The 27,883-nt window shown below is 38.8% G+C and overlaps 2 protein-coding genes across 6 annotated transcripts in view; one reads left to right on the top strand and one right to left on the bottom strand.

The window, feature by feature from the left end:
• On the bottom strand, nucleotides 1-27,494 carry slc15a4 (solute carrier family 15 member 4). Of its 2 annotated transcripts, none has more exons than XM_040154440.1 (9): nucleotides 26,980-27,494; nucleotides 26,127-26,757; nucleotides 23,508-23,800; nucleotides 22,649-22,790; nucleotides 22,383-22,463; nucleotides 19,766-19,946; nucleotides 15,287-15,445; nucleotides 10,772-10,930; nucleotides 1-1,998 (listed from the first exon to the last, which is right to left on the bottom strand). In XM_040154440.1, the coding sequence occupies exons 2-9, from the start codon at nucleotides 26,703-26,705 to the stop codon at nucleotides 1,847-1,849; spliced, it is 1,746 nt and encodes a 581-aa protein (XP_040010374.1). In that variant the 5' UTR covers nucleotides 26,706-26,757; nucleotides 26,980-27,494; the 3' UTR covers nucleotides 1-1,846. The 2 variants fall into 2 exon arrangements, with proteins under 2 accessions (XP_040010374.1, XP_040010373.1); XM_040154439.1 differs by lacking the exon at nucleotides 26,980-27,494 and adding an exon at nucleotides 26,850-26,941.
• The window catches only part of glt1d1 (glycosyltransferase 1 domain containing 1), a 32,935-nt gene continuing 32,323 nt past the window's right edge, over nucleotides 27,272-27,883 (top strand). For 3 of the 4 annotated variants that reach the window (XM_040154442.1, XM_040154443.1, XM_040154444.1), the window contains exon 1: nucleotides 27,272-27,813. In XM_040154442.1, the coding sequence (XP_040010376.1) occupies nucleotides 27,746-27,813 (68 nt within the window). In that variant the 5' untranslated portion in view covers nucleotides 27,272-27,745. The remainder of the gene's footprint in view (nucleotides 27,814-27,883) is intronic. The other variant, XM_040154441.1, reaches the window with a different exon arrangement.

The following is a 27,883-nucleotide window of genomic DNA, read 5'->3' on the forward strand; positions in this document are numbered from 1 at the left end:
CTAGCTTTGCAAGTGATGCTTTATTTAGGCAAAGGTTGAAACCCAATTCTCAGTTTAATATACTTTAATGGCCATAAAAATAACCATAAAACAATATTCCAGTTCTGCAGCAATATGAAAGAAGAATATAATTCCAAAATAAACTTAAGAAATCATTTTAAGATGACTGAGATGACAAAGCAAGTATATATAAAATATGCAATAAAACGAGGAACATCCATTTATCCAACTAGTTAAACACAAATTAAAACCATCATAAAAAGCATCACATATCGTCAGTGTGATAGCGTCTTCTTTTAATGTGCTGTTACAAAAGTAACTTTATTTACACCACAGGCTAAACACTCTTCTGAGCTCCCAAAGGCAGTTTTACATTTCCTGCAGAGTTATGCCACTTGACACTATTCATCAAGCCCTGAGAGTAAATTCAGTACCATGTGCTCTACTTATTCTGAGGATTGAAGAAACACACACACTAGCACTATTCTTAACAGTATAAAGCTAAAACAAATGCATCACAGTCTAATAAATACAACAACAAAACAGAGGCTTCTTTTTCAAGATTTTCTGGCAAAGCTGCAAAGCCATGATAACACTGTAAAAAGTTTCTGACAGCAAACACTTTGGAAGTTGTGATTCATTTTGCTATGAATTCCAAATGTAGACATGATGTCAGTGTGAATGGATTATATTTTTAATTTTTGATTACTTATTTATTTTAAATGAATTTAAATCCAGAACTACTTTTGATCACCCTCCAAGCATTAATGCCACAGATATTTTAAGAGCTACACTCAAGGTTGCTGGTTAAGTCAAAGGTTAGTTTCCAATTAATTGTTTGTCATGCTGATACCTGCAGTTTTGCAGCTTGACCAGAAATTAAATACTGCTGTGAAGCTTCATGGGAGTCATGGAGTATTTTTAACATGAGGAGTTATCTTTATTCATGTATGTTGCTGTTTGAGGACTGTGGAAACAGAGGAAACAATTGTAGTAGAATGTTTTTTCTGCCAATATTTGATTTGAATATTAGATTAGTCAAACGGAATTTCTATTGTGTTCATTTGGAATCTCTTCGAACAAAAACCCTATCCTGTCTCAATATTATCAGCAATCAATTCTGGGAAAGTGCAACAACACTAAAACATAAAATTACCCTCTGCATCACAACTAATTTCCCATTTGATGTGATCACAACTACATGGCTCCATAGGTAAAAAATATTGCTGACATTCAAGTACATAATAATAATGCACAAATACCCCATTTTCACATTTGATAGTGTATGTTGAGAAACTATTCAAATGGTTGGTTTGACTAAATATTCATTTATCATACCCAGGATGGTAAAATGGTTAGTAAAAGAGTTAGTCCAAAAATAAGATTTATTAGGAAACAAAAAAGTAAAAATCAAGCTATAAAACAACTGAACCTTCTTCATGATTAGAAAATATCAAGATAACATATTTTTATGGTACCACTCCTCAAGTCAAGTGCAAATGTTCAAAGAAAGGCAACAGTTGGAAACACACTGGAGAGAAAGGGAGTAAAGTAGAAACGATTCAAACATGGCTGCTGTATTAATCTCTATACGTTCAGTGGTATCTGTGCATTCACCCAGTGATGTAAAACCATTGTTGTTATAAAAAAGGATAAAGGATTCCTACATAAAAGCTTCAACCAACATAAATAAGAAATATATAGTCATGACAGAATCACATGAGGTAACTCAGACTTTTGTATGATGTGATTAGTAAGGATCCATTCAACAGGGTCTTTGGGCATTGAGTGATATAACAGGAAAAGGCAGGTACGGTGAACGGGGATACTGGGACATGTGTTGGAGTCAAGAGGAGGCGTGTCTCTGTCTTTGGCTTCCCAATCTGCCCCTCTGTTTGTCATACTTGACAGAGACAATAAGGAAGACCAGCAAGGTTATGCCCTGGATCCCTGCCAGGAGGAAGAAGTAATAGTGCAGAGAGCAGTCATTGATATTACCTAGAAGAAAGAAAACAAGGACATTATTATAACAGAATACGGAACACCTAAAAACTCCAAACAGCAAGATTGGCATTCACTTGATGCTTAAAAACTCTGAGCTCCTCGAAAAATGACAAATATGGAAATTTGGAGAACAAAACAGTCAGTCACGAAATATTCAGAGGGTGACAGCAGGAGGGTTCTTTCATCACAAAGTACTACTTATTGTTAAAAGAAAACCAAAAGGCAAAGGTAAACGGCCGTAAGCTTGCAACTGTGACAGGTACCTGTGCTTTTTTACTAGACATGAAAGGCGGGCTTCAAGTTAGCTTGGCAGGGAAATGTGATTCTGGGAGGAATTAGGATTCAGTGGCGGGGGTGGGGGGAGCTTGTTACTTCTGATCACAACACTGTGAAACCTTCTGAAAGTAAAGACGGTTGACCCTGCACTTTGACGTTGACACAGAAAGGCGGTATTGATGATGTGGGACTCAAGTATCAGAAATAACAGAGCAATATGGGCCCTCAGCTTTGACCCTGGGAGTCGTTCATCAGTATTAAAAGACTGTTTGTTTCCTCATGGGAATGGGATACACTAAAAACGAGGAAAAAATAAACTGAAGCTTCCACTGTGATTTGCTGGAACTGAATTATGACTTGTGTGCAGGAGGGAAGGGAAGACAAACACAGTTCTCACACTGACAGAACTAAGGACACACTGTAGAGTAACTTTCAAGCATTAAAAAATGGGGTAACGCTATTTGTTGACATTCCCTATCCATTTTTTCCTACTTGGTCTGGAAAAATTCAACCAGCAGCCTTTAAATTCTAATTGTCTTAACATTTGCTGCGCAGTTGATTGAAGTGCTCTTCCTCATTCGGCAAGAAAGCTCAAGAGGAAAGCTCCAAACAAATCCTGTTTTCGCCTTGCTAGGGTTTTACACGAAGGGCAAAGCTGACGACAATATAATTGTCTCCACTGTTCAAGTATGGAGACAATTGGACTGGTATTAGAGCAGCTTTTGTCCTCTTGACCATGTCAGGCAGATCAAATGACTTTGTAGCCAACGGCATAAGATGAGGCGATTTACTACTGTGCTGAACAAGGACACGTTTAGGGGGGAGCTGGTTGCTGAAGGGTGCCTTACACTGAGCAGAGGTTTTTTTTTTTCTGCTACAGCACATTTAAGAACAAAAAAAAGTCTTTGGTTTATGTAACAGGCTCCGAGTAAGGCACGGTTTCACAAGTGAACAGAGATACCTATACCTTACATCCTACATTATTGTCAAATAATGTAATATGTACAGCCCCAGAGCAATCTGCTGTCTTCTCAGAGAGCTCCCATTAGAATCTCCATGTGGAGCTGTCACAATGAATAAAATGCAGAGAAAGAGAAGCAGGCTTGATTTTAATTAGATATGGGGCCAATTCTTAATTCAAGTTCTGCCTATTCGTGGCAGGGTTGTGTGCAATGTGAGTATACGGGACTTTGATCTAATGACACCTGTCAGTTTACAGTTGACAGGAATAAAACAGGATGTCTAAAGATTCCTTTATTCATGTCAGACCATACAATTTTGGCTATTATTATTGAATCATTTTGGAATGTGTTGCTATACAGGCCAATTAGATTGACTTTGCAAACTGTTTTTTGCAATCCCTAATTGTTTTTAAGGATTTACTTTAGAAAGTAGAACAGCTCAAATTCACAGCATGGTCGACGTCATCAGCCTTTATAACAACAAAACCAGTGCTTGAACAACTGAATGTGTTGTATATAAAGCCTTGTAGAAAGCATCCAGAAAGCCTGCTATCACTTCAATGAAACTGCCCTTTGAGTAGTCTTTGAGTGATATGCTTACATATACAGCCAGGTACATAAGTATTTGAACAGTGACACAATTTTGCCTCCTTACACCACCCTAATGGATTTGAAACAAAGCCATCAAGACGTGATTGAAGTGTAAACTTTCAGCTTTAATACAAAGTGTTTTACAAAAATATCACATTAACTGTTTAGGAATTACAGCTATTTTTATATATAGTCTTTCATTTTCATTTTCTTCTCAGAAATAACTAATTAGTTGGAAAATTGACTGAAAATCAGTTTTGTGGACAGCTGTGGCCTGTTCTTCTGTTATTTCATGACAAATTAAGCAGATAAAAGGTCTGGAGTTGTTTCCCGGCTTTGAACTTGCATTCGGTAGCTGTTCATGAGAACTCTCAATATGCGGTCCAAAAAGGTGTTGATGCAAATGAAGGAGGCCATCAATAGGCTGGAAAAACAAAACAAACCTATCAGACAGACGGCAGAAACTTTAGGAGTGGCAAAATCAACAATTTTGCACATTCTTAAAAAGAAGGAATGTACTGGCGAACTCAGCAACACCAAACGCCTGGAAGACCCCAGAAGACCACTGAAATGGATGATTGCAGAATTCTTTCCTTGGTGAAAAAAACACTTCACAACATCTAGCCACATCAAGAACACTCTTGAGGAGGTAGGCATATGACTGTTGAAGTCTACAATCAAGAGACACCTTCTTGAATGAAAATACAGCGGGTTTACCACAGGGTGCAACCCACTGGTATCACTCAAGAACAGAAAGGCCAGAATACACTTTGCCAGAAAAAATCTAAAAAACCTGAACAGTTCTGGAACAAGATTCTCTGGACAGGTCACACCATGAAATTGAGGAGAGAAAGCCCCACAAAGAAGCAGCAACTGAAGGTAGCTGCATTAAAGGCCTGGCAAAGCATCTCAAAGGAGGAAACTTCAGGCAGGCATCAACTGCAAAGGATTTGTTGTCAATGAACCTTTGAATTAAAGAGCAAAGTTTCTGTCACATTGTGTCACTTTCCAAATACTTATGTACCTGACTGTAAGACTAAGACAAGTGCAAAGTGGTAGGTCTTGGGCAAGTGGACTGTGTGGGTGTCTGCAAGCAAACCTGTTTTGTTTCATGTATATGCAGGTGCCCGAACTGCAAAAGGACTGGGTAAAATTGAATATAGATCAGGAGAGGGCGTGGTGATCTCAGCCAGGCACATCACTGGTCTCACAGCTGTGAAACAACTGTGCCAATCACAGTGACGCATGACAACAACAGTTCAACAAATGGAAAAACGCTTTGTCCAGGAAATCATATTGTCGTCTAGATGGTGCAGGGCGGCATGACGTGAGCACAAAGGATCACAAATTTGTAGCCAGAGGCAGATGGTGTGGTTTTTTTTGATACTTAATTAGTAGAGCAATAATATAAATAAATAATAATAATAAATATCTTTAAAATGTTATTGTTGCTTTGAAATGGATTTCAAGAATAAAAAATGAACCGCTGATTTTTTTTTTTTTTAATTAGAAAAGAAGGCGTGTTTGTGGGATAAATGAGCTCTGGTAATCTAATGTCTCCTACATAAATAGCAGAATGCTTAGTTATAATTGACACGTCTGTTGTGGTGGTTACTTTGTAGCAGCCTCGTGTCACTTGCATGTGAATTAATCAAGGTAAACACAGTGGATGATCATGTGTAATGGCACTGCGCTCTGGTGCGGCACTTCTCAAATTGGAGGCTCCAGATTTATCAACATACTGTATGTATCCGGCTGCCTTCAGATGCTGCAGGGATTGAATGAACTGAAGGAGAAACTTTTCATACAGTATGTATATTAATGCCGATTTAAATGCATCTACTGTCTTCCATTAAAATTGATGATTTACATTTGCATTTACAATGAATTAATTATTAAAATATTACAGACAAGTAAAACAAAGCATTACCAAATTTTGAGTGGTTGGTGGAGGAACAGTCAGTGGATCACCACCATTAAGATTCATCCTCTGGAGACCAGGAATGTCCGCAGCAAATTTCATGGCAATCCATCCCATAGTTGTTGAGCTATTTAAGTCTGAACCGAAGTGGTGGACGATCGACCAACCATTATTGCCACCCCAGATTTTTAGATTACTGATCCTAATGCTGACTACATATAGAGAGCTGGCTGATGACTGTGAAATTCTGCCAGAGCATTAATGAAATGAGTGGCAAATGGAAAACCTGACAAACACTTTGACCCCTACTGAAGTTTTAACTTATTTTGTTGTGATCTTAATCTGGTCAAAGGTTTAAATCGTGACAAACAAATCAAAAACCAAAGCAGTGTTTGAATAATTCGTGAAGTGCACAACAATGTGCTAGACAGGAGAGCAAGGGAGGAAAAAGGTGCAAAGTGCATTTGTGGCGAGGGTGCTTGTATTTTCAATCGATATGTCACTTAAACAGATAGTAAACCAAGGGGCCTACTGCTTGAGTCATAGTTAACAGAGCAGTATCGCTTAATAAAAAGCAAAAAATATAGCACACAATAATGGAGAGGGAAGACATATGTATACTGGCAGAGAACAGAAACATCCAAAGCTTTTACTAAAGTATGATCTGGAAAAGTAGAATAAAGACATTACGAATATAATTGCGGGATTTATAGCAACATTTTCAACGCTCTCCGTGTTCGCTCTTGGGCAGGTACTGAGTGTCAACATGAGGCATGTAACAAATTCAGATATTAAAACATTTTTACCCTGTTACAGGAAAAAATGTTACTGCTCCGGTAAGATTATTCTGACAGATGACTGAATCCCAACCTTTGTTCTAGATTTCAAAACCTCTCTCTTAACTAGCACTCAAGGAATGAAAAAGGGGTATGGCAAAAAAAAGCTACATACAATTTTTTAGTCCTGAAAATTGTGCAAGGTTTCAGTTTTGTGAGGGTTCTTGCTCTAATTTCATTATACATTAAGTTAGGCTCTACCTCCCCCTTCCAGCCTCTGCCCCCAGGGCCCACTTGGCTGCTAAGCACTTTCGAAAAATATGGAAGGCTAATTACAGCAGCAAAAGACTAAACAAGGAGTTGCTGTAAAAAACATTAATGAAGCCCATAAATATTTGACAGTTATTTTAAAGGCAAATTCTTAGCAAGGTTAGGGAATAGTGTAAACCAATCAGAGTGGAACACAAGTTGTCTCAGAGATTTCCACATGTGCTCAGAGGTCCATGTTTTACAGCTCTGAGTTATTAAATGACAAGATTGTGATTACACTGAATGCTCCAACAGAAAGGGTCAGCCATCTAATATCTGAGTTATATTAACTTGTGGGACAATTGACTTGCTTGTGGGTTTGAGCAGACCATGTGAGTCCAGATGAAACAGATCGATATCAATTTAACATTTGAAAATGGATCAATTGATCCAGACCTTCAGTGGAATGACCCAACGTTTTAATGCTTCAGTGCATTCTGTGCCATCCTCTACCTCAAAATGAAATCACAGGGAATCAATGCATGTTTGTTTCAGCTATAAATATAGTTTTTTTCTGCAGCCTCCTGTGCCTAATAAAAACTTTAAAATTGACGCTGGAGTTTTGCAAATGGCCATGTCATGCTAACTATATTAATGTGCCCTCAGCTGATTCTGACATGTCTAATACACGCATCAAAAATTACATTTTCAGATAGATCCCTTTCAAACAGAGTAAGAGTTCATGTTAAATTTGCCAGATCTGACATTAAAGGCTTCCATTAAAACACTGACATTTCACTGTGAGTGTGATCCAACACTCCATGAGCAGGATGTGCGAATGTCAGCTCACTCTGAATGTCTGAACACGTCCCAGACATCCGATATGAGATCAGACAGGACTTGAATACTGGTCAAAGAAAAGGCCATTTCCTGTCACGTGACCAGAGCGGCTCACAAAAACCATTTACTTTGAGTGAATGACACTCCCACAAAAGGTGGAACAAATTAAATGCAGCAAAGGACATTTTCTGGAAATAAAAACCTCCTCCTGTGAAAAGGATAATGCAAGCGAAGTAAGTAAAGGTTGATCTTTGATTGACTTGGCTTATGAGGTTAAAACAGCTCCATACTATCTTTGACAGGAGAGGATGAGATGGTGTTAGGCCAGCCCTATAAAAATACCAAATAAAAGAGCATGATGAATGACTACTCCACTAGATGTAACTAGAGGGGGGAAGGATGTGCCGTGGGATTTGAAAGATCAATAATTTAAACACATAAGCTCACTGTTTTAAGTTTGAAAAAAGATGTGAAATACTGTATAACCATTTTCACCATGGTTCTGCAGACCATTGCCATGGGCTTTCAGTCGCATATATGGTCATTCCACATGTAAATGGGGAAAATCATTCAAATATGGACACTCAGAATGTCAGAAAACAGGAGGCTGTAGATAGAAGTGACCTGTTTTTTTTGGTTATGTTCAAGATATCTGTGTTTTTGACACATAACATACATGACTATCTTGACAGATTAGGTCACGAGTAATTATTAGGTTGTTTATACGCTTTTTTTAAAAACACACATCTCCCAAAAATCTGCCTGCCCCCCCCATTAGTTGCCTAACATAGGACAGACTCAACAGACTTTTCATGTAACACCTCACTTATGCTGACTAACATCACTTTATGCAAAGCAGAGTTATAATGAGCTACAGCACGACAGCGGAGAGCTGAGCATCCACCAGAGTGATGCCAGTCTAGCAGTGCCATCTCCATGTAACGCTCCAGGGACAGCTTTACTTAAGAGGAGCAGGGCTATGTAATCAGAACCCCAGCCTGTGATTAATGCTGCTCATCTGTCTCCCGGCCTGCACAGCTCAGTACAACTCAGCACAGCTCACCCAAGATGCTGTTTACTGCACACCATTTTGCCCGCAGCCATGGAAAGAAGTTGAATCCATTCCACCGAGAGAGCCACGAGATGTGGAAGAAGCTAACATCCAACAAACTGTGAAAAACAGCTACAAAAGCAAACTGCATGATTCCTGACTGTACTTAATGCCTAAGCTTTGTGCCATGTGTCTTTTATCAGTGGCCAGGAGGAAGTTTTGTTCCATTTTCTGCAGCTCACCTTTTAAATGACTTGTTTTGGAAAGCAAAAAGAAGTCTTACGGGCAATCCGGCCCCTCAAGTGAAGCAAGGCTGAGCAAAGGATGGATTTATGAAGCGTGCCAAAGATCTTCGAGTGCTAACATCATCAAAAAAAGCACCTCCCTACCTGTCGGCACATTGTATTAATGAGCTATTAGGTGTTTGTGGGTAAACAATTTACAGTGTTGGCTTATTTACCGCATGCTCAGGGAAAAGTGCATTTGGGTTGGGAGCCTGCTCTCACTAGGGAGCCCATCCATCTGCTGCCACCACCACGATATTCATTCTACCACTTGGACAGATTTACACAAACCTTTTGTCGTTAGTCTGACATGTCTATTTATTATGGGAAACACTCTGAAAACAAGAGAGCTGCACAGGGTGTTATTGTCCCCCCCGCATCTAATTTACAAACTCTTTAAGTGGATTTTAAATCAGCACGAGCTATGAACATTCTTAAGGTATGTCCGTGTAATATAAATTTCTGTATTCTGAATCGATACCAACAATTCTATTACGAGTCCATACATACAATCGATGTGGAAAGTCAATAGTGCACTCTATATGCACTGGGCATCTAACAGCAGGTTTGACAACTGTAATGCTCAATTCAGGTAGATTATGGAAAGCCTCAAGAAAACTGTATGAGTAATGGTCAATCACCTGCATTGTTTCCCCTACCATTGCCTTGGGGGGGAACCCAAAGTTAAAAAAAATGTAAAAAGTAGAGTGGAGCAGAGGAGAGACAGGTTGACAACTTGTTACACTGAGTGCAATAAAAGCTTTCCAGCAAGTGTTGTAAATCCCTCTAAAACCAAAGATGGACAGATGTCAACCCAAACCTCTGAAAATCAGGCCAAAATATCATAGTTTTTTAAATGCACGCAATCTGGGATGCTAGCAGCTCTGCTGCCGATGGCAGGGAAGCTAGTCCTAGTCACAACAAAACTATGTAGTGGACCCTGGTACACCCATGTAGACTCATGAGAGTCCACATGCATGTTAAATGGCTATAACCAACACACTGGAATCTCCCACCAATTGGGGCAATTGCTTGTTTCTGAGCAACGTCAAAACATATCGTATTAAAGCCTGATGCACAACTGCACAGCTCTATTAATATACATTAAAAGCTCCTTTTCAGGATAATGTCAATATTATTATTGAAGATATAGATTGATTATTGATCAAATTAAAAAAACATGTAAAGCTTTAAACCAACAATAACGGGTTTTTTTTGGCAGCACAAATGTACTGTGAACACAACACTGACATATCCTTTTAAGTTGATATGGCAAACTTAGCATAGCACTGCCTTTTTACACATCTAGCACATACAGAGAAATACAGCATTAACATTAATTGGGAGTTGTGTTTCTGCCCACCTGGTGCACGTAGGTCAAATATCTACTTTATTTTTAGCTCTCTTTTCAGATTCCTGGGAGAAATATCTGGCTCTTTAGTGGTTAAATGCTCTACTACCTTCACCAGCTAGTCGCTAACTTTGTCTGTCTGCTTTTTGGTGCCGTACAGGTAGTGTAAAGTGATATTTGTCACTGCTCCCTGCTGTGGCTGGAAACAACTTTATGAGACCGGTGAGACTGACCAAACAAAGTTAAGTTGCTGGCCGGACAACCTAAACAATGAGCTGCAAAAAGCTATAAAGCTCCATCAAATTTAGGGTAACTGCAGATTCAGTTGATAATTCTCTGTGGGTTCATCATTATGAGTGACCCCTTTAACATCAAACATAGTGACTTGGTCCTTTGTTTTGCTTTAGTTTGGTGGTGTGCAGCAATTACAGCACACATTGAGTGTTTAAGTTACTGTATCTCTTACCAAAGTCTCTGTGGGATGACATCCAGCCAATCTCCTTGAGGGAGACAATAGCCAACAAACCGTAGCCCACGAAGGAGCCAATCCCAGAGAAAAAGAAGAAGAGCCCCATGATGGCACTCTGCATGGACTTCGGGGCTGCAGAATAGGCAAACTCCAGGCCTGCAACAAAAAGAGTAAACAGATAGTATTTGTTGAACTGTTGAGGAATGTGTAGGATATAAAAAAGTTAAAACGGTTAACATGCTTTGACCTGCAGAAAATAAAAGCACAGTTTTCACTTTCTGCAGCCAGTGACAGTGTAACGTAGCCTGCATTGTTATGCTAATTAGTTATAAGCTTTGCCAGAAGACATACTGTCAAAATCATGTTTGTGATAGTGGAACAAACGAGGCATGCATGTAACATGAATGCGTTTTGTTGACAGTGACTGTTTTTCTATTAGTATGTTGTATGTGAAACCAAAAGGCTTCCTCAGCAGCTGCTTGGCAGCTAATTTTACATTGTGGCACTCGTCTGTGGTGCAATTGTTTGGTACTGCTCCCTAAAAAAACAGTTAGTTCTGGAAATTACAGTATCACACTCATCATCACTCAGTATTTATTGTGTCATGAAAGAAAGAGCTGAGAAACTGAGAAAAAGGGCAAGGGACCTAAGAGAAAGGGAGATGCGGAGTGGAAAAAAAATCCCTAAAGATCTGTCTGCCTGCAAGCTGACATTGATAATTTCATGGCACCTCAAACATGTGATTTTTCAAATGAGGCCCTATAGCTACATCTGTCAGGAGAGATTAGGGAGCTACAGTTAAATACATTTGCCTTTTAAGACCTTTCTTGGAGAGGGACATCGTGCAAATTAAATTTAATGTGACGAATAGTTTTCCCACTGATACCTGCGCGAGTTGGGGAAAAAAAAAAACATCATAAGAAAAGGAATGATATGAAAGCATGTCAATAGCTACAGTATGCATATCACAGGGGACTGTAAAGGTTGATGTGGGCTCTCAGATACAGCTCTGCACATAGCAAAGAGAACAGTACAGACCAACATTGTAACATCATGTTAGCTCCAGCTCTTATCTGGCTGTGACAACAATAATTTAAGATACAATCACAGGGACATCCACAGCTTTCAACACACACAGAGCAAACAGCTTCACCTTTCTCGACCAAAGGGCAGAATTATTGAGAAAAAAAGAAAAAAAAGAAAGGCATTGAATTTAAAATATATATATAATTTTTTCCTCCCATGGGCATTGTTAGAGGGGTGATTTTTCTTTCTTAGAAAATAACATTAGCCTTTAACATTTTCAAAATTGCAATACATAATTAAAAATACTGTAGGGAATCATTTTGCAAAAGTTTTTGCATATTCTTATTGCCTGAAAGCAGACAAACTTGGGTGGTGTATGTGCAAAGAATTACCCATAGTCCTACAAGATTGGGGATTGCGGCAAGGAAGTTTGTTGGCACCTGAGGTTTTACACAGATTTATTCAAACAGAAGAAGACTAAGGGGAAGTAGTTCTCTTTACCAGACATATGTCACAATTCTGTCAGGCCATTTGGATGGTATGGAGGGAGAGAAGAGAGTAAGTTTATTTTAATATATCGCTTTCTAATGTCTGGATTTGACTTTCATAGGGACCCTGATAGTTTGTGCAAATTCCAGTGTTTTATAGAAGCCCAATGGAATTCTGTTTAAGGGCTTTATAATACCCTTATTAGACAAATCTTAGTGGCCATGGATTTTAAACGAAAAGATGATGTTCATTCCCACAAAAACCCAGCAGTGACTTGATCGGCTCAATAATCGTTCCACTGTGGTGAGAAAAAAAAAGTCTTCAATATTAATGGTTCAATCTTCACTCTTAATATAGAAATAAAGTTAGTGCTATATGGAAGAGCCAACAACAACATGATCTGTAGTAATAGGAGGATGACTCAGGCATGGCTAGAAGCCTTAACAAACTCGAATCACAAAGATAATTGAGGCCTGAAGCCACAATCATGACTGTAGAGGAAAAACGGTAAAGAAAAAGAAAAACATTTAGACACATAGATATACTCCAAACAGATAGATACAAGGCAGATTTCCGTTGTGTATTCCAGAGTATACTGTAGGATAAAAATGGCCCACAGCAGCCACATTGCAATGTTCTATATGACATTCAGTACATTCCTCACAGACACAAACTCCCCCTCTTTTAATAAAGGAGAATACTGTTGCTGTTGTTTCCATGCTTGTCTCGCATTTTGCAGCCAGGATTTGATATAACATTAGTGGAATTTCTCACTTTGTCACATTATTGTATTACTGGGACAATATGCCCTTACTTCTCATAGCTTTTAATGAAATGCCATTTCCTCTTTAGGTCAGGGCTCACAAGTAATGAAAGGCAGCTTCTTATGGTGCAGTTTTTTTCAGCTGATAGTCTGAAACTATCAAAGAGAAGTTTGCAGCTGTCAGTTCCAGCATGAACTATTCTGACCTGCTTTGATTCAATGCTTTTCTTTTTAATCCTGTTCTGGAAAAGAACAGGGAGTCTATTTCTCTGAAGAGCACTTTCTGCTAAATTTCCGGTGAAGTATTATGGGTGGCCTCATACTGATGAACATATGTTTAGAATGATATTTAATGGAATGAACAATAACACAACTTTGAATTGAAATCAGACATGGGGCCATATACACAAAGCTTTCTACTGTGAAAAGTTGGTCCAAGTGCCGGAAGAAAAAAAAAGAAGAACTTAATCTATCTACTAACAGAAGATAGAAGATAAAAAGCTATTGACAAGGGACAAAATAATTAATAGGAAGGTTTTTACAAAGCTAAGGACTTCCCCCAAGTCACACTCATTTGTAGTGGTGCCTGGTCTTGCAGATAGTTTTGGTTTATTGTGCCAAGGTTTTGAGACATCTGCCTTTGGAACATTGGCTGTGCCACCCCTATACTCCAATGGAGATTAATCAATTTTGTTTGTGCTCTACTGTGAGAAATTTGTCAACCTGCAGAAATTCTTTATACCCTTTATACCACGGAAGCAATAGCTGTGGTTGTATTAGGCCAATTTTGCAAATCAATGAGCCTGACCACTTTATAGAAATACTGTGGATTATGAGAGTTTTGCTTAAATTTGATGAAGTGCTTTGATTTGTCAGGTATTATTTCACTGAATTAGCCAGAAGCAGACATTCACAACAGGCTCTTTTACCAAGTGACTGATTTTATCCATATCACCCAATGCTAGAGTGTGGTATACGAAGTTTTGACAAGTTCTTACTGACGGCTTGTGTTCACTGCAGTGATTGAAGGCCAGTGTGTGTGTGTGCTTGTGTGTGCGTGTGTGTGTGTGTGTGTGTGTGCTTGTGTCTGCTATAAACCCACAAGTATATACCAGTTTCAATTGTAATATACTGTTGGCTTTACAGTAAGAAAAGGACTTTGCCTTTGTTCTTGCAGTCATTAGAGTCTACAGTATAATGCCTCTAAAAGTGGGAGTTGGTGCGTACCATTCTTATAAGGATGTTAAAGACTCATTCCCTGCCTCTTTGGTCTACATTCAAAAGTAACTGTCACCATCCTCAAAGTGCTGGACTGATAAGTAAACATGCCTTCATTTTCTGTTTATTCAAGTGTAATATGTTCCTGTGGACAGTGTGACAGCCAAGGAACCATGCTAATTGGATAATTAAGAGTTGAACTTGCAATACAACTCATGTCAGTGAGATTTGTACATTATCTTTTACTATCCCTCTTCAGTGTGTCTGAGTATGGTGGAGGGGAGAGGGCATACACTGTGATACAATATTCCATATGCTGGGACATATTTAAGTTGATAGTGGTAAATGTCCAGCACACACCAGCTGACTGAACATGGAGGTGAAAAGTTAATCTTATGATGTTAAATGAGTTGCAACTTTGACTATAACTTCAGGGATATAGGTATAGTATAAAGAAGAAATCTGTGTGTTTATCCATCTTATTATCTACTCTTTATGTTTGGACAACAAGCAGAGGAAGAGGGCTAATGTGAGGCTAGTCACTGGCTGGAGAAAAGGCAAAGCTTCATCATCATTTCAATTGTAAACGGTTTCTTTATCCACGACTTATTTATAAAATGTCCCATTACTGAACAATGTCTTGCAGTGGTGTGAGAAAATCAGGTTAATCAATCATCGATCAACATTTTAGGCTATTTACTATGGACTACAACCCACAAACACATTAAGCTTGTGCAGTCTGGCAATGAATCAAACAAACAGTTCAAAAAGGGTTTATGCATTTGTCGTCACTGAATTATGCTGAATTCGGAGAATGGGCCGTACGTTTTTTTGCCCACAATCCACTCAGAGTGACTAAATGTGAAGGTGAATCAGACCAACTCAAACCATGAAGCTCATCGATGGAGGATACTGTATTTTACTGTTAGTCTAATTCATCTTGTCAACCTGACTGCAGTGCTTAATGAGAGCTTCTACTAGCTGCAAATTCCACAGGAAATTTCAAACAACTGTACCTGCAATGCTGGCAAAGATTTCGCTGATTCCTATCAGCACATATTGAGGAACTTGCCACCATATGGGTAAATCTGCTGCGTAGTAGATAACGTTGCCAAGCACCTGGTCAATTGTACCATTTGATTTGACGATTTCCAGGCGTTTTGTCTCCAAAATACCTGAGGGGAAGGACACAGAAAACAATGCACATAAAAACAGTTAGCTAAGGGTAGAGAAAGAAAAAATGGACAGAGAATTGTCCTAAAAAAAAAGAAAACTACACAAACATACAGACAGGTGACAAAATAAGGGAAAAACCTGAATAAATTAGTGGAGTAACCTAGCAGATGCAAATGCCTCCACACAGGGCTGAAGGGGTCACTGAATGGTTTGATGAGTATGACAATGATGTGAGTCATATGATATGTCCTTCGCAGTCACCAGATCTCAACCGAACTGAACACCTGTTCTCCACCACCGTCATCAAAACACCAAATGAAGGAATATCTTTTGGAAGAATGTTGTTCATCCCTCCAGTAGAGTTCCAGAGACTTGGAGCATCAATTCCGAGTTGCACTGAAGCTGTTCTGGCAGGATGTGGTTGCCTAACATCTTACTAAGACACTTTATGTTGGTTTTAACTTTGTCACCTGTTTGTAGCTACCAAAAAAAAAAAAAATACAAACGGTGCAAGTGAATCTAAATACTTTTATATATCAGTCAGGATGAAGAAAAACTTGTTAAAATATTAATCACTCTAAAGTCCATGACACCAACAAACAGCCAAACACAGCCAGAGTTGAAAGATTTAGTGACAGCCCATTAAGGATTTAACTAGTTTTAAGGCTACCCTACCACTTCATTAAGATCACATCTGCACGCTTCTATATTATGGCAGTTAGTAATAGAACATTGCAGACAGTTCAATAATAACAGCGAAGCAGTTGTCATCAATGGCTACCGCCTCCTAAAAGCTTTATTTGATGGCTATTATCATGTAACTAGCGGCTATTTCCAGATAACTCCCAGAGACAGCCTCCTATCATAACTACACTTAATGCTGTATTTGAGAGGAGTTGCAGCCTTTTAATCCAACTATTCTATAATACAAGCTGTCCATCACAGCCACTGTGGTCACTGGGCTGCCCAGAGCAAGTCTCACCCTATAAACACATATCCCTGCTTTTATTTCCCATACTAAACAACCCACTGTTATCCCTGGCAACTCTGCTCTGGCTTTTATTTTTTTTAAAAAAGAGAGATGTTTTTGGACACCTAAAAGTCATTGAGTTGTAACCAAAGCAGATTAGACCATGAAGATAAAGAATGTGATAAAACATGCTAAAAAAAATTTTTTTAAAAACATCTCTTCAAAAGCAATGTCAGTGCAGCTTTTCAGAGCTGGGCTCAGTGTGTGGCTGAAGTCTGGGACACAAATGGATAGGGGATCAGAATCAGTCCACTGTCCACTTGACAGCATATCTTCAGCTGTCCCTTTGTGCTTCATGGGTGGTCCAGCTGCCCCCGTGCCATGCGTGTCAGAGTGTACATTGTAATCCTGTGAAATATTGCTGCACCAATGTTATCATGACAAATTCGTGCAAATTTCCGGCACATGATGCTGAAAGTGATTCTATCTCTGAAAAGCAGTAGTCTGGCCAGTTTCATGGACACTAAGTGGCAGGCTAACAATGCAATGTGATGGACTGGCTATTCTCCAGGCAAAAGATGCTACACTTGGTCATTCACAACTATCCAGTTTCAGGGATGGACATATGCAGATAAGCACTGAGGACACATGGAAAGCCAGCTGAGGGAAACACAGTTCAAAACATATTAACAGTATAAGGCAGCTCCCAGGAGTCAATGTGTGTATCTGAATAAATGTAAAGCAAGGAAATAAATGACACACAAGCTCAGCAAATTATTCTGGGATGAATAATTGTCACAATAAGATGCAGATACAATTTCATAAATACTGTATCTCAATAACTCACAAAGTACATTAATATACAGATTAGATTTAGTGTCTGATTTGACTCCTAAAATCCAGGTCGGAACTGTGTTGCACACTAGTTGTGTATTCACCCACTGTTCTGTGACCAATGCCCACACCACTGCACCATAAACCCTTTCTCTCCACTTCCAGGACCCAAAATTGCTTTCTGAAATATTCAGAATTTATTTAGCCTGATTCAAATGCAAGGATTGCACTTTCCTTCAGGAAGCCAAATGGAAAAGTAAATACCTGAACAGCTTTTGAACATCAGAAATGAAGATGTTAGAGACCCTTTCATCTAGGATTGATCATGTCCTCTGAAATGAAAATATTACTTTCAACCGAAAAGTAGACACATCGGATTTGGTTAATAGTCCTATTACCACATTTCGCTAATTGAAAAGGATTTTTTTGATGGGCTAAGTCAGGCTTTAGTAACTCAGTCTAGACTATCTGAAAACTCTCCCTCAACAAACTTTCTCATCTCTTCTTCACTATCTCTATATAAAGTACTGCACAAGAATGAGAGTTTAGCCCAGTAACCCTTTCTCTCCCTTATATTTAAAATCACACAAGAAAACCACACAGATGCTTATATGGGTGCTATTTCCTTTAATCTACAGATCATACTCACCACTTGCATATTTCTGGTTGTACCAGGGGGTGATTAAAAAGGTTCATAATGTCATAAGGTGAGCTTTTCCCACATAAGACTAGAACTACCGCCTCGCATTTATATGCCACCAACCACCAAAAGTTGCAGTTTATATCCATGTCTGTCCAGACTCATATAATATATGTAGTAAAGACTTTTAAGGAGTTTAATAAAAGGTATTAAGTGTATTTTATCCTAATTTGCGTATGAATTCTTGAGTTATGGCCAAAAACATGATTTGAGAAGTCACAGAGACCTTTGACCACAAAATTCTAATCAGTTCATCCTTGAGTCCAAGTGAATGTTGGTGCCAAATTTGAAGAAATTCCCTCAAAGTGTTCCTGGCGATATGGCGTTCAAGAGAATGGGACGGATGGTTGGACGGATGGACGGACAACTAAAAACATAATGCCTCCGGACACAGCTGTCGCCAGCGGCTGTTGTCAGCATTGGCACAGAAACATTCAAAGCTCCTTTTTAAAGTATAATAATATCTAAATGCTGTGTTGTTTATGTATTAGCCTGTTGTCGTGTCATGCCGACTTTTATATTTTGATCGGGTTGTGCTATCAGATGACTTTATAGATGCAAAAAATTAATAACTTTGTAATGAAGATCAGGACTAAGAATATCTAAGTTTTTGGAATCTTTCATGGCAAATAAGTGTGATCTTATTTGACCACTGCAGGGGGACAGGATTAGCACTCATGGGGCTGCTCCAACAGCATACATTTACAATATTCATACATGGTGACAGGTAAATTTAAGCTAATGTTGTTATGCTCAAATGGCATTTATGAAAATATTTGTTAGAGCTTTCCAATCTGGACTCCAAAATCACATGTTAAAATCAATGAACAGGGCTACTCCGACCTCTAATAGGTACTTTATTTAATAATGAAATAATTAATCACATCATATTATTTGCTCTATTTAAAATGTTGAACTACTGAAGCTTTGTTAGTTCCTAATTTATCATGATTTCAATTTGTACAAACAAAGTATTAAATAAACTCTTCAAAAATAAATAATTATCCTGCGCAATTGTTGCCAAACTTGATGCAGTGCATGTTTAAAAATCATTTGGCAATCTGGTTGAAGCACACCAGCCAATATCTAAAAGGTCACTAATGACAAAACATGTTCATTCTAAGGAGTGTTACTGATTTGTTTTTTTCCTGCCTCCAGGCTTGTCTCCTTCAAAATATTTTAGCCTGGATGTATCAATGCAGCAGTGCCCACTGACAGGCCTGGCTGAGACTTTATTTCCAAAGTAATCCACACACTGGAAGTGAATAGGACTGAGCAGCGCTGCCGCATGCGGATGCAGTCATTCAGGACCAGAAAGGGAGATGCCACAGCTCCCCCTGTGCACTACGGGGTGTGGAAAAAAGGCAAAACTCTGGGGCTGTTTTCCCCCTTTGCCAGGTAGAAAGTGATGTTTTGATTCAGGGATAATTAATACATCTGTCACAGACCATCTACTGAATTCCACAAAAAACAACACAGTAAAGGCAACCATTAGTTAGAAAAAAGGATTTGCCAAATACATTCAAATCATACTCAGGGCAGACTGAAAATGCCTCAGCAATAATATTTCTCCTAGAGCATGCCACATTTATACCACTGTTGGTGAGGGACTGTTAACAGTAACATGATTCTTTTGAGTAAAGGTAAGAATTTTTGTAGATGTGACACAACAGCTTCATTGCTTGTTGCTCTGGCAGTACCGATTTCATGTGGCATTTATCACAGAAAACAAGTGCTAACTTTGTTGTTTCCTTGGTGTTTTTCTGGCCTACTTATGTGACAGCTTAGAGAGGACATGTCTGTTAGTGCACTCACCCGCTGCCACAGCAGACCACATCACAAAGAACATCCCCACCGCAATCCTCTTCAGAGACGAGGGCAACAGGCCGCGACGTTTCAAGATAGGGTCCACCACTTTGTCCTTAAGGGGAATCAGCATAAGGATGAGCACTGCGTCAAACATTGTGAGCCAGGCAGCCGGGAAGCGAAACGTCATCTGGGGGATCCAGAGGAGAGAGATGGGGTAAAACTGTGTAAAAAGGCAACAAGGCATGAAAACTACGGAGAGTGTCAATGCATTCCAACACAGTTCAGCAAGTGTTTCTGTGCATATGATTGTGCGTGTGAGTGTGTGTACTTTGGGCTTGATATTGCTTTGGCACCCCCAGGTGGTCAAAAACAAACAATGAAATGAAAAATATTTATTCAACTCACAGTAAAGAAAACACACAGTCAAATAAATTTATTATCAGTGAACAAATTGGATATTTGGTTATTTATTTATTAATTAAAATAATCATTATTATTATTATGCGTAGTGGTAGAAGTAGTGATAGTAGTAATAGTATACTGGTTTTTTACATGCTTATCTATTAAATTTTCAAGTGGCCTTTGAGACAAATTGTCAAAATGTGTTTTCAGGACAAATCTACATTTATTACTGTAGAGCTTTATATATGAAAAGAATAATTATGCTGTACAAACAGACTGGATGACATATCAATCAGTGAAATATCCATAGTGAGCATACAAATTATCTACAAGTTCAGGCAATATCTCATTGAGTAAGCAATGAAAGACTGCAAACTGCTGGAGATGTTTTTAGCAATTCAAATTTCAAGTGCCATCTAAGCTCCTGATGCATCCCTGGTTTAACATTTCTGATAGCATCATTTATTCTCAAATTGAATTTCCATTTCTTGGAGTAACGGCTGGCAATCTATACGCAGCCCCTTAGAGAGTGTTTTACCCCCTTGTTTGCGCATTATCATATTCAGAATGATAGAAAGTGCTATGTGAGATTTTTTTCTTTGTCAGGGAAAGGCTGGCATGAATGACAGACGTTTTCTAACAAGCCTAGATCTGTGGCAGTATTTTCTACTTCCAAAAATGGACTAAATACACATTTATTGTATGCATATATACTCTATATCATGGGTCCCAGGTTGGGAACTAAAGAGATGATAAACAAGTAAGGTAGCAAGAAAGAAAGCTTATTTTTGCTCCACAAAATTATTTTGTGGACAATTCTCAAATCTTTGCTTTTTTGTAGAAAAATGGGTAGTTTCACCTCTTCAGGTATCAAAATATATTAAAATTAAGTTATTTGTGAGAAGAAAAAATATCTCTTTGTGAAGAAAATTCGTATGACTTATGGTTATTTTTTAAAGGTGTGGTTAGTTGAGTTTGCTTTGTATATAAAGGTCACAAGCCAAAAAGGTTGGGAACCATTGCCCTATATGTATCACAGGATACCATATAGACACATTAAAAGGTAGTTTTCATTTTTTTTTTTAATTATTTAAAAGTACAGACTCCTTACAAATGTAATCCAAACAAATATGTCAGAAAATACTAATCCTAAAACAAATACATGCCACTACAATAGAGTAGTAACACCAGGACTTAATCTGTTCATAAATAATTACAACACATTCCCTCCTACCTCCCATTTCCAGTTATTATTATTAGCATGGACTCTTGTTTACTTGAAAAGACAGAATTTGTTCAATTTAGCCACTGAAATGTGTCAGGTGAGGTGAGGGAGCAAATCATAGAGGCATCTAATCTCACTTCCCTTTTGATGTTGAGAACTGTTGAGGCTGGTAGCAGGCTTAGTTCCCTTTTTGATACCCAACGAAAAGTATGTGGAAAAAAAACACAGCCAATATAGTTTTTAAACACAGTTGAACACAGTGGAATACGAGTAAACAAAACTGTCAGACCAGTTTAAAAGTGTAAAAAGCCTCAGTGAATATTATTGTCAAATATTAGAATATACTGTATATGTGCCAATTATAACCTAACACTAGGTTAGACTGTGTGTCTTACAGGCAAGTGTTTCACTTCATATTTCCATGAAGTCAGTACTCTTCACTATCACCTCTAGTGTGTCTGTTCAAAAAGCAAAACACCTGTGCTATACACACTTCCTAGTCTATTCCAGTTTCATCACTTTTAATTCTTTGATTTTTGAGGAGTTGTGTATCATGTGAAGTAAGTGGCATTGTTTCAGTCAGAAGTTAACACAAAATCCGTCAGAGTGAGACACAGGCAAGCCAGCAACACTCGTCAGGAAGAATCAGTTAGAGGCACTGTTGTGGAGAGATACAATCACAGCCAGGTTGCTAATCTGCGAGGTATTAGTCTGTGAAGTAAAGTTCTGACTTAATCCCCAAGGCATTACCAACCTTTGCTGCTGCCTCCAGCTGTTGCCCACCACTGTGTCAGTGACCTACTGACTCCTTTATTTTCAGCACTGAAAAATGTAGTTCATGCCTACTTATGTAGAGGCAGCTGTTTAACGCAACAGAATTCTACACTAGTTGCTTAATATGTGAATAGCAAATCACAATGTTGCCGCACTGATGCTATTTTTTTTATCAAACAAGAAACAGGTACTCGGACTGAGAGTGTCTCCACTTTAGGTTACCTGGTGGGAGTCAACAGTACTGTTCGAGCCAGTATCAGGAATCCTTAGATGGAGGCTCTGCAGGACGTATGTTGTCTGCATCTGCAACACAATGAGGAGATTAGAGTCTCAGCATGAAGTAATTCTCTATTTTGTGATCACCAGGATGTCTGCTGCAAAACCCTTCTCCTCCAATATTGAAACAGAAAATAATCCCTTCATATTTTTCATCTAATGTGAAAAATGGCTCATAGGTTTTGATTCAACTTAAAATGGGTTGATCTTACCTGGAAATACACCGTCCAATATGGGATAAGGGCAAAGAAAACTGGGAGGATTTTCACCAGGGCTTTCACCTCCTCTACTTTCTCTTCTGGAAATTTTCCTCCATAGGTCACTTTGGCACTGTCTAGTAGTGTCGGTTTGTTGCTTCATGGGAATAAAAAAAGAAAAATAACCTTTAAAATACAGTGTGATTGATAGCATAACATAAACACATGAATAAATAAATAAATAAATTATGGAATATACTGGAATTATTCTAAAATCTTGAAGTGGGAAACCTTCTTTGTGAACATCTCCCTCTTAAATAACAGCACTTCTAGAGACTGGAAAGAAACTTTGTCTAAATCCTATAATCTCCATCCCAGGAGAGAATGCCTTAATAAGAAATTCTTGAAAGACTAAGGGATTGGCCATCTTAAAAAACTCAATGTCAAGTTTTTGAACCAATTGTGCTGCTTGGGTTCAAAGTCATGTAGTAGCACTTCAGAATAACTTTTCACCACAGGGAATGAAGATGAAATCCTGGACCAGTGGATAAAAAACAATTATACAAGGGGATCAAAAGAGGCTTTAACGTAAAGATCTACCAACAACACCTAGCTCAGTTATTCCACTGGATCAGAGACACCATCCCACTAAACTTTACCATGAACAAAAATACTAGCTACGCTATTAAAAGGAGCCTTCCAATTAAGACAGATGAATGCTTTGCTACACCGCAGTTATTGTGAGCATGCTGTTTGTCATTCAGCAAATTTTTACCCCTTTTATTGCATGACAATACAGTTTTATCTTTTTCCCCATCAGTATATAAAATGCCTTAAATTGACTGACACACAGAGGTTTGTATGCTGCTCTCACCGGAGCAAGTTAGGTTCCTTGGGTTTTTGAGACCAGCAGGCGAAGCTCAGGATCTTGACCATATCTGTGAAAGCACTGCCATCAGCAGGCTTGGTGATGAAGACGGTTCGGCCCAGGAGAAAGACCAGGAAAGAGACCCCGAGACAAACTGCTGGAATGATGTAGCCAAGCTCAAAACTGACATTTTGCTGGATGTAGGCCACACCTCCCAGAGAAAGGATGGCTCCTAAATTAATGCACCAGTAGAACCAGTTGAAAAATCTGCGCGTGGCCTCTGGTCCTCTGTCTTTGACCTGAGATTACATACAGAGCAGGATGACAAAAATCCATCATGTCTTTCTAATTTTATCACACATACAAGTAGACAATTTAAAATAAAATAATTTAGCCATCACAGAGGGAAGACCTTTGACACTGAACATTGCAACAGCTGTAACAGTTTTTCAGCTAGCAGCCGTAGTCAACTAAAAAATGCATTATATAGACCAGCTTGAAAAATCATGAAAATACACAACAGAAAAGACAAACTGCACCGACAAAGAGGAACCATGAACACAAACTGAAACTGACAGGGATGTGAAAGTAAGTAAAATGATTAAAATTACTGTAATTAGTGTGATAGTAATATAGTTAATAGTAAAATCTTTTTGCAGCCCAAGCATTGCATGGAATGACTATAGTCATATCAAACTGTCAAAAGTACAAGGTGACAAGAGAGGGGGGATTTTTTTTTGTTACTTAAGGGAGTAATAAAACAAACAAAATAAACCGCAACTTTTTGTTTATTCTTTATCTGCTTACTGTGGCTTTGAGCATTCTTACAGCCTACGCCGTTAGCTTACCAAAACTGCAATAAATTCAGTTAAATGTCTATGCAAGCACATAGTATTATTCTCATAATGGCACTGAGCCATTCCACATGCAGTTATCCCTGTGGAGGAAAAGATTATATCGGTGTTTGATGGAGTGGATATGTCTTTTATATATGAGCACAAAAGATGCAGCAGTACAGCTACAATTAACTACTGGGGAGATAATGTAACGGCATTCAAAAGCCAACACTGTGCATAAATCTTTCTGGGGTTCCTCTTTGAAGTTGTGCAGTGTCAGTTACAAAATCACTTGGTTGTCCTGTATTACCAACAACTGCTCTGTAACAAGATTTAAAATAATGCAAAGTAATTTTTGCTTTTGTTGCTCCTTCATTTACTTTTGACACAAGATCAGTCAGAGTAAGTGGTTGTGTTCCCACCAGCCTGTAGTCATGTGAGGACAAGACAAACATTTATTTTACTATCTTCTTTCAGTGTTGACCCTCTTTAAAATACAGAATATGATCAGTAAATATTACACTGATCAGACGATGAAAGATATTACATCTGCGGTGACTCACAAAAGATCAAAAAGGGGACACAGGTGCAATGCAGTTTTCTCCCTTCTTAAATCTGCTTTCATTTCATGTCTCAACTGTAAGATCTGTCCAGCAACAGCTGTCTACACAGAAGCATCTATGCTGGCCTGGGGTGCAACCCCAGTAAAACCGTAAGGTTATGATTATTATGCTCAAGGTGCATATAAACACAAAAAAAATTCACAACATCAACCATGCCGAGTTTCATGCTGCAAAAGGCTGCAATTATTCCTTAGACAGAAATCAAGTCCCAAGTAACATAAAATCTTCAATTTTACTCAAACTGAGCAAATTTCAAGTACTAACAGCCCCCACTGCCAATTATGAACATTTTGCCTTTAAGTGGTTACTTTCATATTTCAAATTCAGAACTCTAAAATAAGTATTAAGTTTTGTCAAGATAATCGAGTGTTTTATAGTTATTTTGCCTTAACAATCTCTGACACTAGTAAAAACCTAGCTGATGTATTCCATATATAGCTGTTGTTTATGGTGTGTGCTTCTGTGAGATGTATCTGTTTCTGTGTTTCTTTTGTTTTACACCAATGTATGGATTTCGCTTGATGTTGTGCATGTTGTGTTTTTGAATATGACCAATAGAATCATTGACAGAAATGTGAAAATCTTGTAATGAGCGTAGTGGGCTCAAGTCCTAAGCGTATTCACCCTGCCCGTCCCCTGTGAAAGGTTTTACCCACTCCTGATTCGATTATCATGAGGAACAATGATCCCATTGGTGGAACTTTCCCATCTCTTAAACTGCCTCTTAGACCGTAGGTCCTCTGGATAATCTGATATTATATTGTCACCAAACTGCCAGATGTATTATGTTTCACTTCTAATTACCACCAAAATATCATTCAAAGCATTGTTCTTGAGTGTTTGTGAGAGTGTACATTTGTATGAGTTACAGAAAAATAGAGGGATTGCCAGTGACACCACATAGTGGTCCACAGGGTCTGGCCTGATTATCAAGAGCATGCATGTCTAAGTGAACTGTCATGGTGCAACAGAAATCCCATCACATGTCTGACTTCCATGATGACACTCTACATACCCAATCTTACACAGGCCTATGTAAAAAAAAAAAAAAAAAAAAAAAACTTATTCAAAGACATTCTAGCTTATGATAGACTCCAAGTCTCCTCTCAATATTCTTTATTTTATACAGACTTTGAGATCTGAAAGTAATATTGTTCATACTCTACCTGATCTGCCCCAAATGGAGTGATGTTGGACTTCACAGTACCCACACCCAATGCAATTAAAAAAAGTCCACTGTAGACTACTGGGCCACAATATGGGGCCCGGATGGGGCAGGTTACATTGTTTGGAGGGGTACTGTTTGTGCTCAGGCACTCAGCAGGTTGCACAGGAAAAGCCACTTCTTCTCCACACAGGTGTATCCTGGTGTCTTCATTTGAAATGAAAGGGAAAAACAACAAGCCAGTGAAATATAGGATCAAACTTGAAGCAATGGTCCAGAATTTTCCAAGATATGCATCCGCCAACCAGCCTCCAAATGGGGAAATCAGGTAAGTAACTCCCATGAACATCAGAGGTGCCTGACTCGCCTGAGTGCCCTCCCAATAAAAAGGACTACTATTGAGAAAAAGAACCAGATTGGATGTGATGCCGTAGAAGGCAATCCTTTCTAATGATTCAGCCAGCAGGATGGCTGCACATGCTAGTCGTCTTCCCTGGAAAACTGATGGTGGTGAAGGTCTGTTCCCATCAACTGAGTCCAAAAGAGGAGTGCTCTCACTGGCATCCCTGCTGTTAGCCATTCTCAACCAACTTGATGGTTCAGGTTCCTTTTTGATTAGTAAGAGTTCAAACCTGAGAAGAAAATACAGAGCAGGTTAGACAGACTAGCCAAACGTTGTCATCAATGTTTACAAAGAGAAAACAGCTAGCTGTGCTTTACTCACAACATCTCACATGTCCGAGGAGAGCCCTCTTCTTTATCACATGTAATACAAGCACTTAGTCCAAACCTTAAGTAACGTTGACCTAGCTTTAGCACAACGATGGCTTGTTAAGAGTTTGGTTTTACGTTACCTTTAATTAATGAAACTCGCCCCAGGGGTCTTCGTTATCTCCATGAACCTAGATGATGTTTACCGCTCAAATGTTTACTTTGCCTCGTCTAAAATCAACACTTTATCAAGGGTGAACTAGAAGTCAACAACAAAAAACAGTCACAGTACTATCGCGTGACACATAGCTCAGTCAACAAACTGTTGCACTTGCGTTTCCCTGGAGACGATCTGTAAATGAAACTTATCCGACGTGCCCTCTCAGCGAGGCGATTAACAGCCTATCCATGTGATTTGGAAGTCTGTCCCGTTCACGCAGGCAATGTACCATCGAAAGAAGGAAATGATAGTATGGTTTTCGTTTAGTTGTTGTTACCGCTGCTCTTGGCGTTGACAGACTTGTCAACAGACAGGAGTATGTTCTGCGTGTATTTTTATTTTTATTTTGGGACAACCGAAAAAATATGGTTTCGAAATAAAATACGGTACTGCAATGGGGCAACTGTGCCTGTGCAGTATGTTCTACCATCATGTGTTTCCAGAGGATCGTATAGGGGACGGACTTGTAAACATTTCAAACGTGGTTTACTGCCAAGTAATGAGCTAACCTTGTGGGGCTGGCTTTGCTCTACGTGTAACTTACAGGCATGGTTTCAGGAAATGTGATAGCTCGGTTTAGCGAGCCTAAAACAGCACATAGAGTTTCTGCTTTCTATATCATTCCATCCGGTTTCATTAATGTTTACATGTGAACTTGTTAGCTCAACAGCCCGGCTATTAATGAAGATATGAAATTACTCTTTCTTGCTTGTCTCAGCCCTAAAACTGGGAACCACACTACAGCTGAGAGAATAAGGTAATTTACTTTGTTGCTAAGTGTAGCTAGCTACAACAGTTGTTGTTAATTATTATTTAGCCTGTGAGAA

This window comes from Xiphias gladius, chromosome 19, assembly GCF_016859285.1.
Source record: "Xiphias gladius isolate SHS-SW01 ecotype Sanya breed wild chromosome 19, ASM1685928v1, whole genome shotgun sequence".
In the NCBI taxonomy this organism is placed as follows: Eukaryota; Metazoa; Chordata; class Actinopteri; order Istiophoriformes; family Xiphiidae; genus Xiphias; species Xiphias gladius.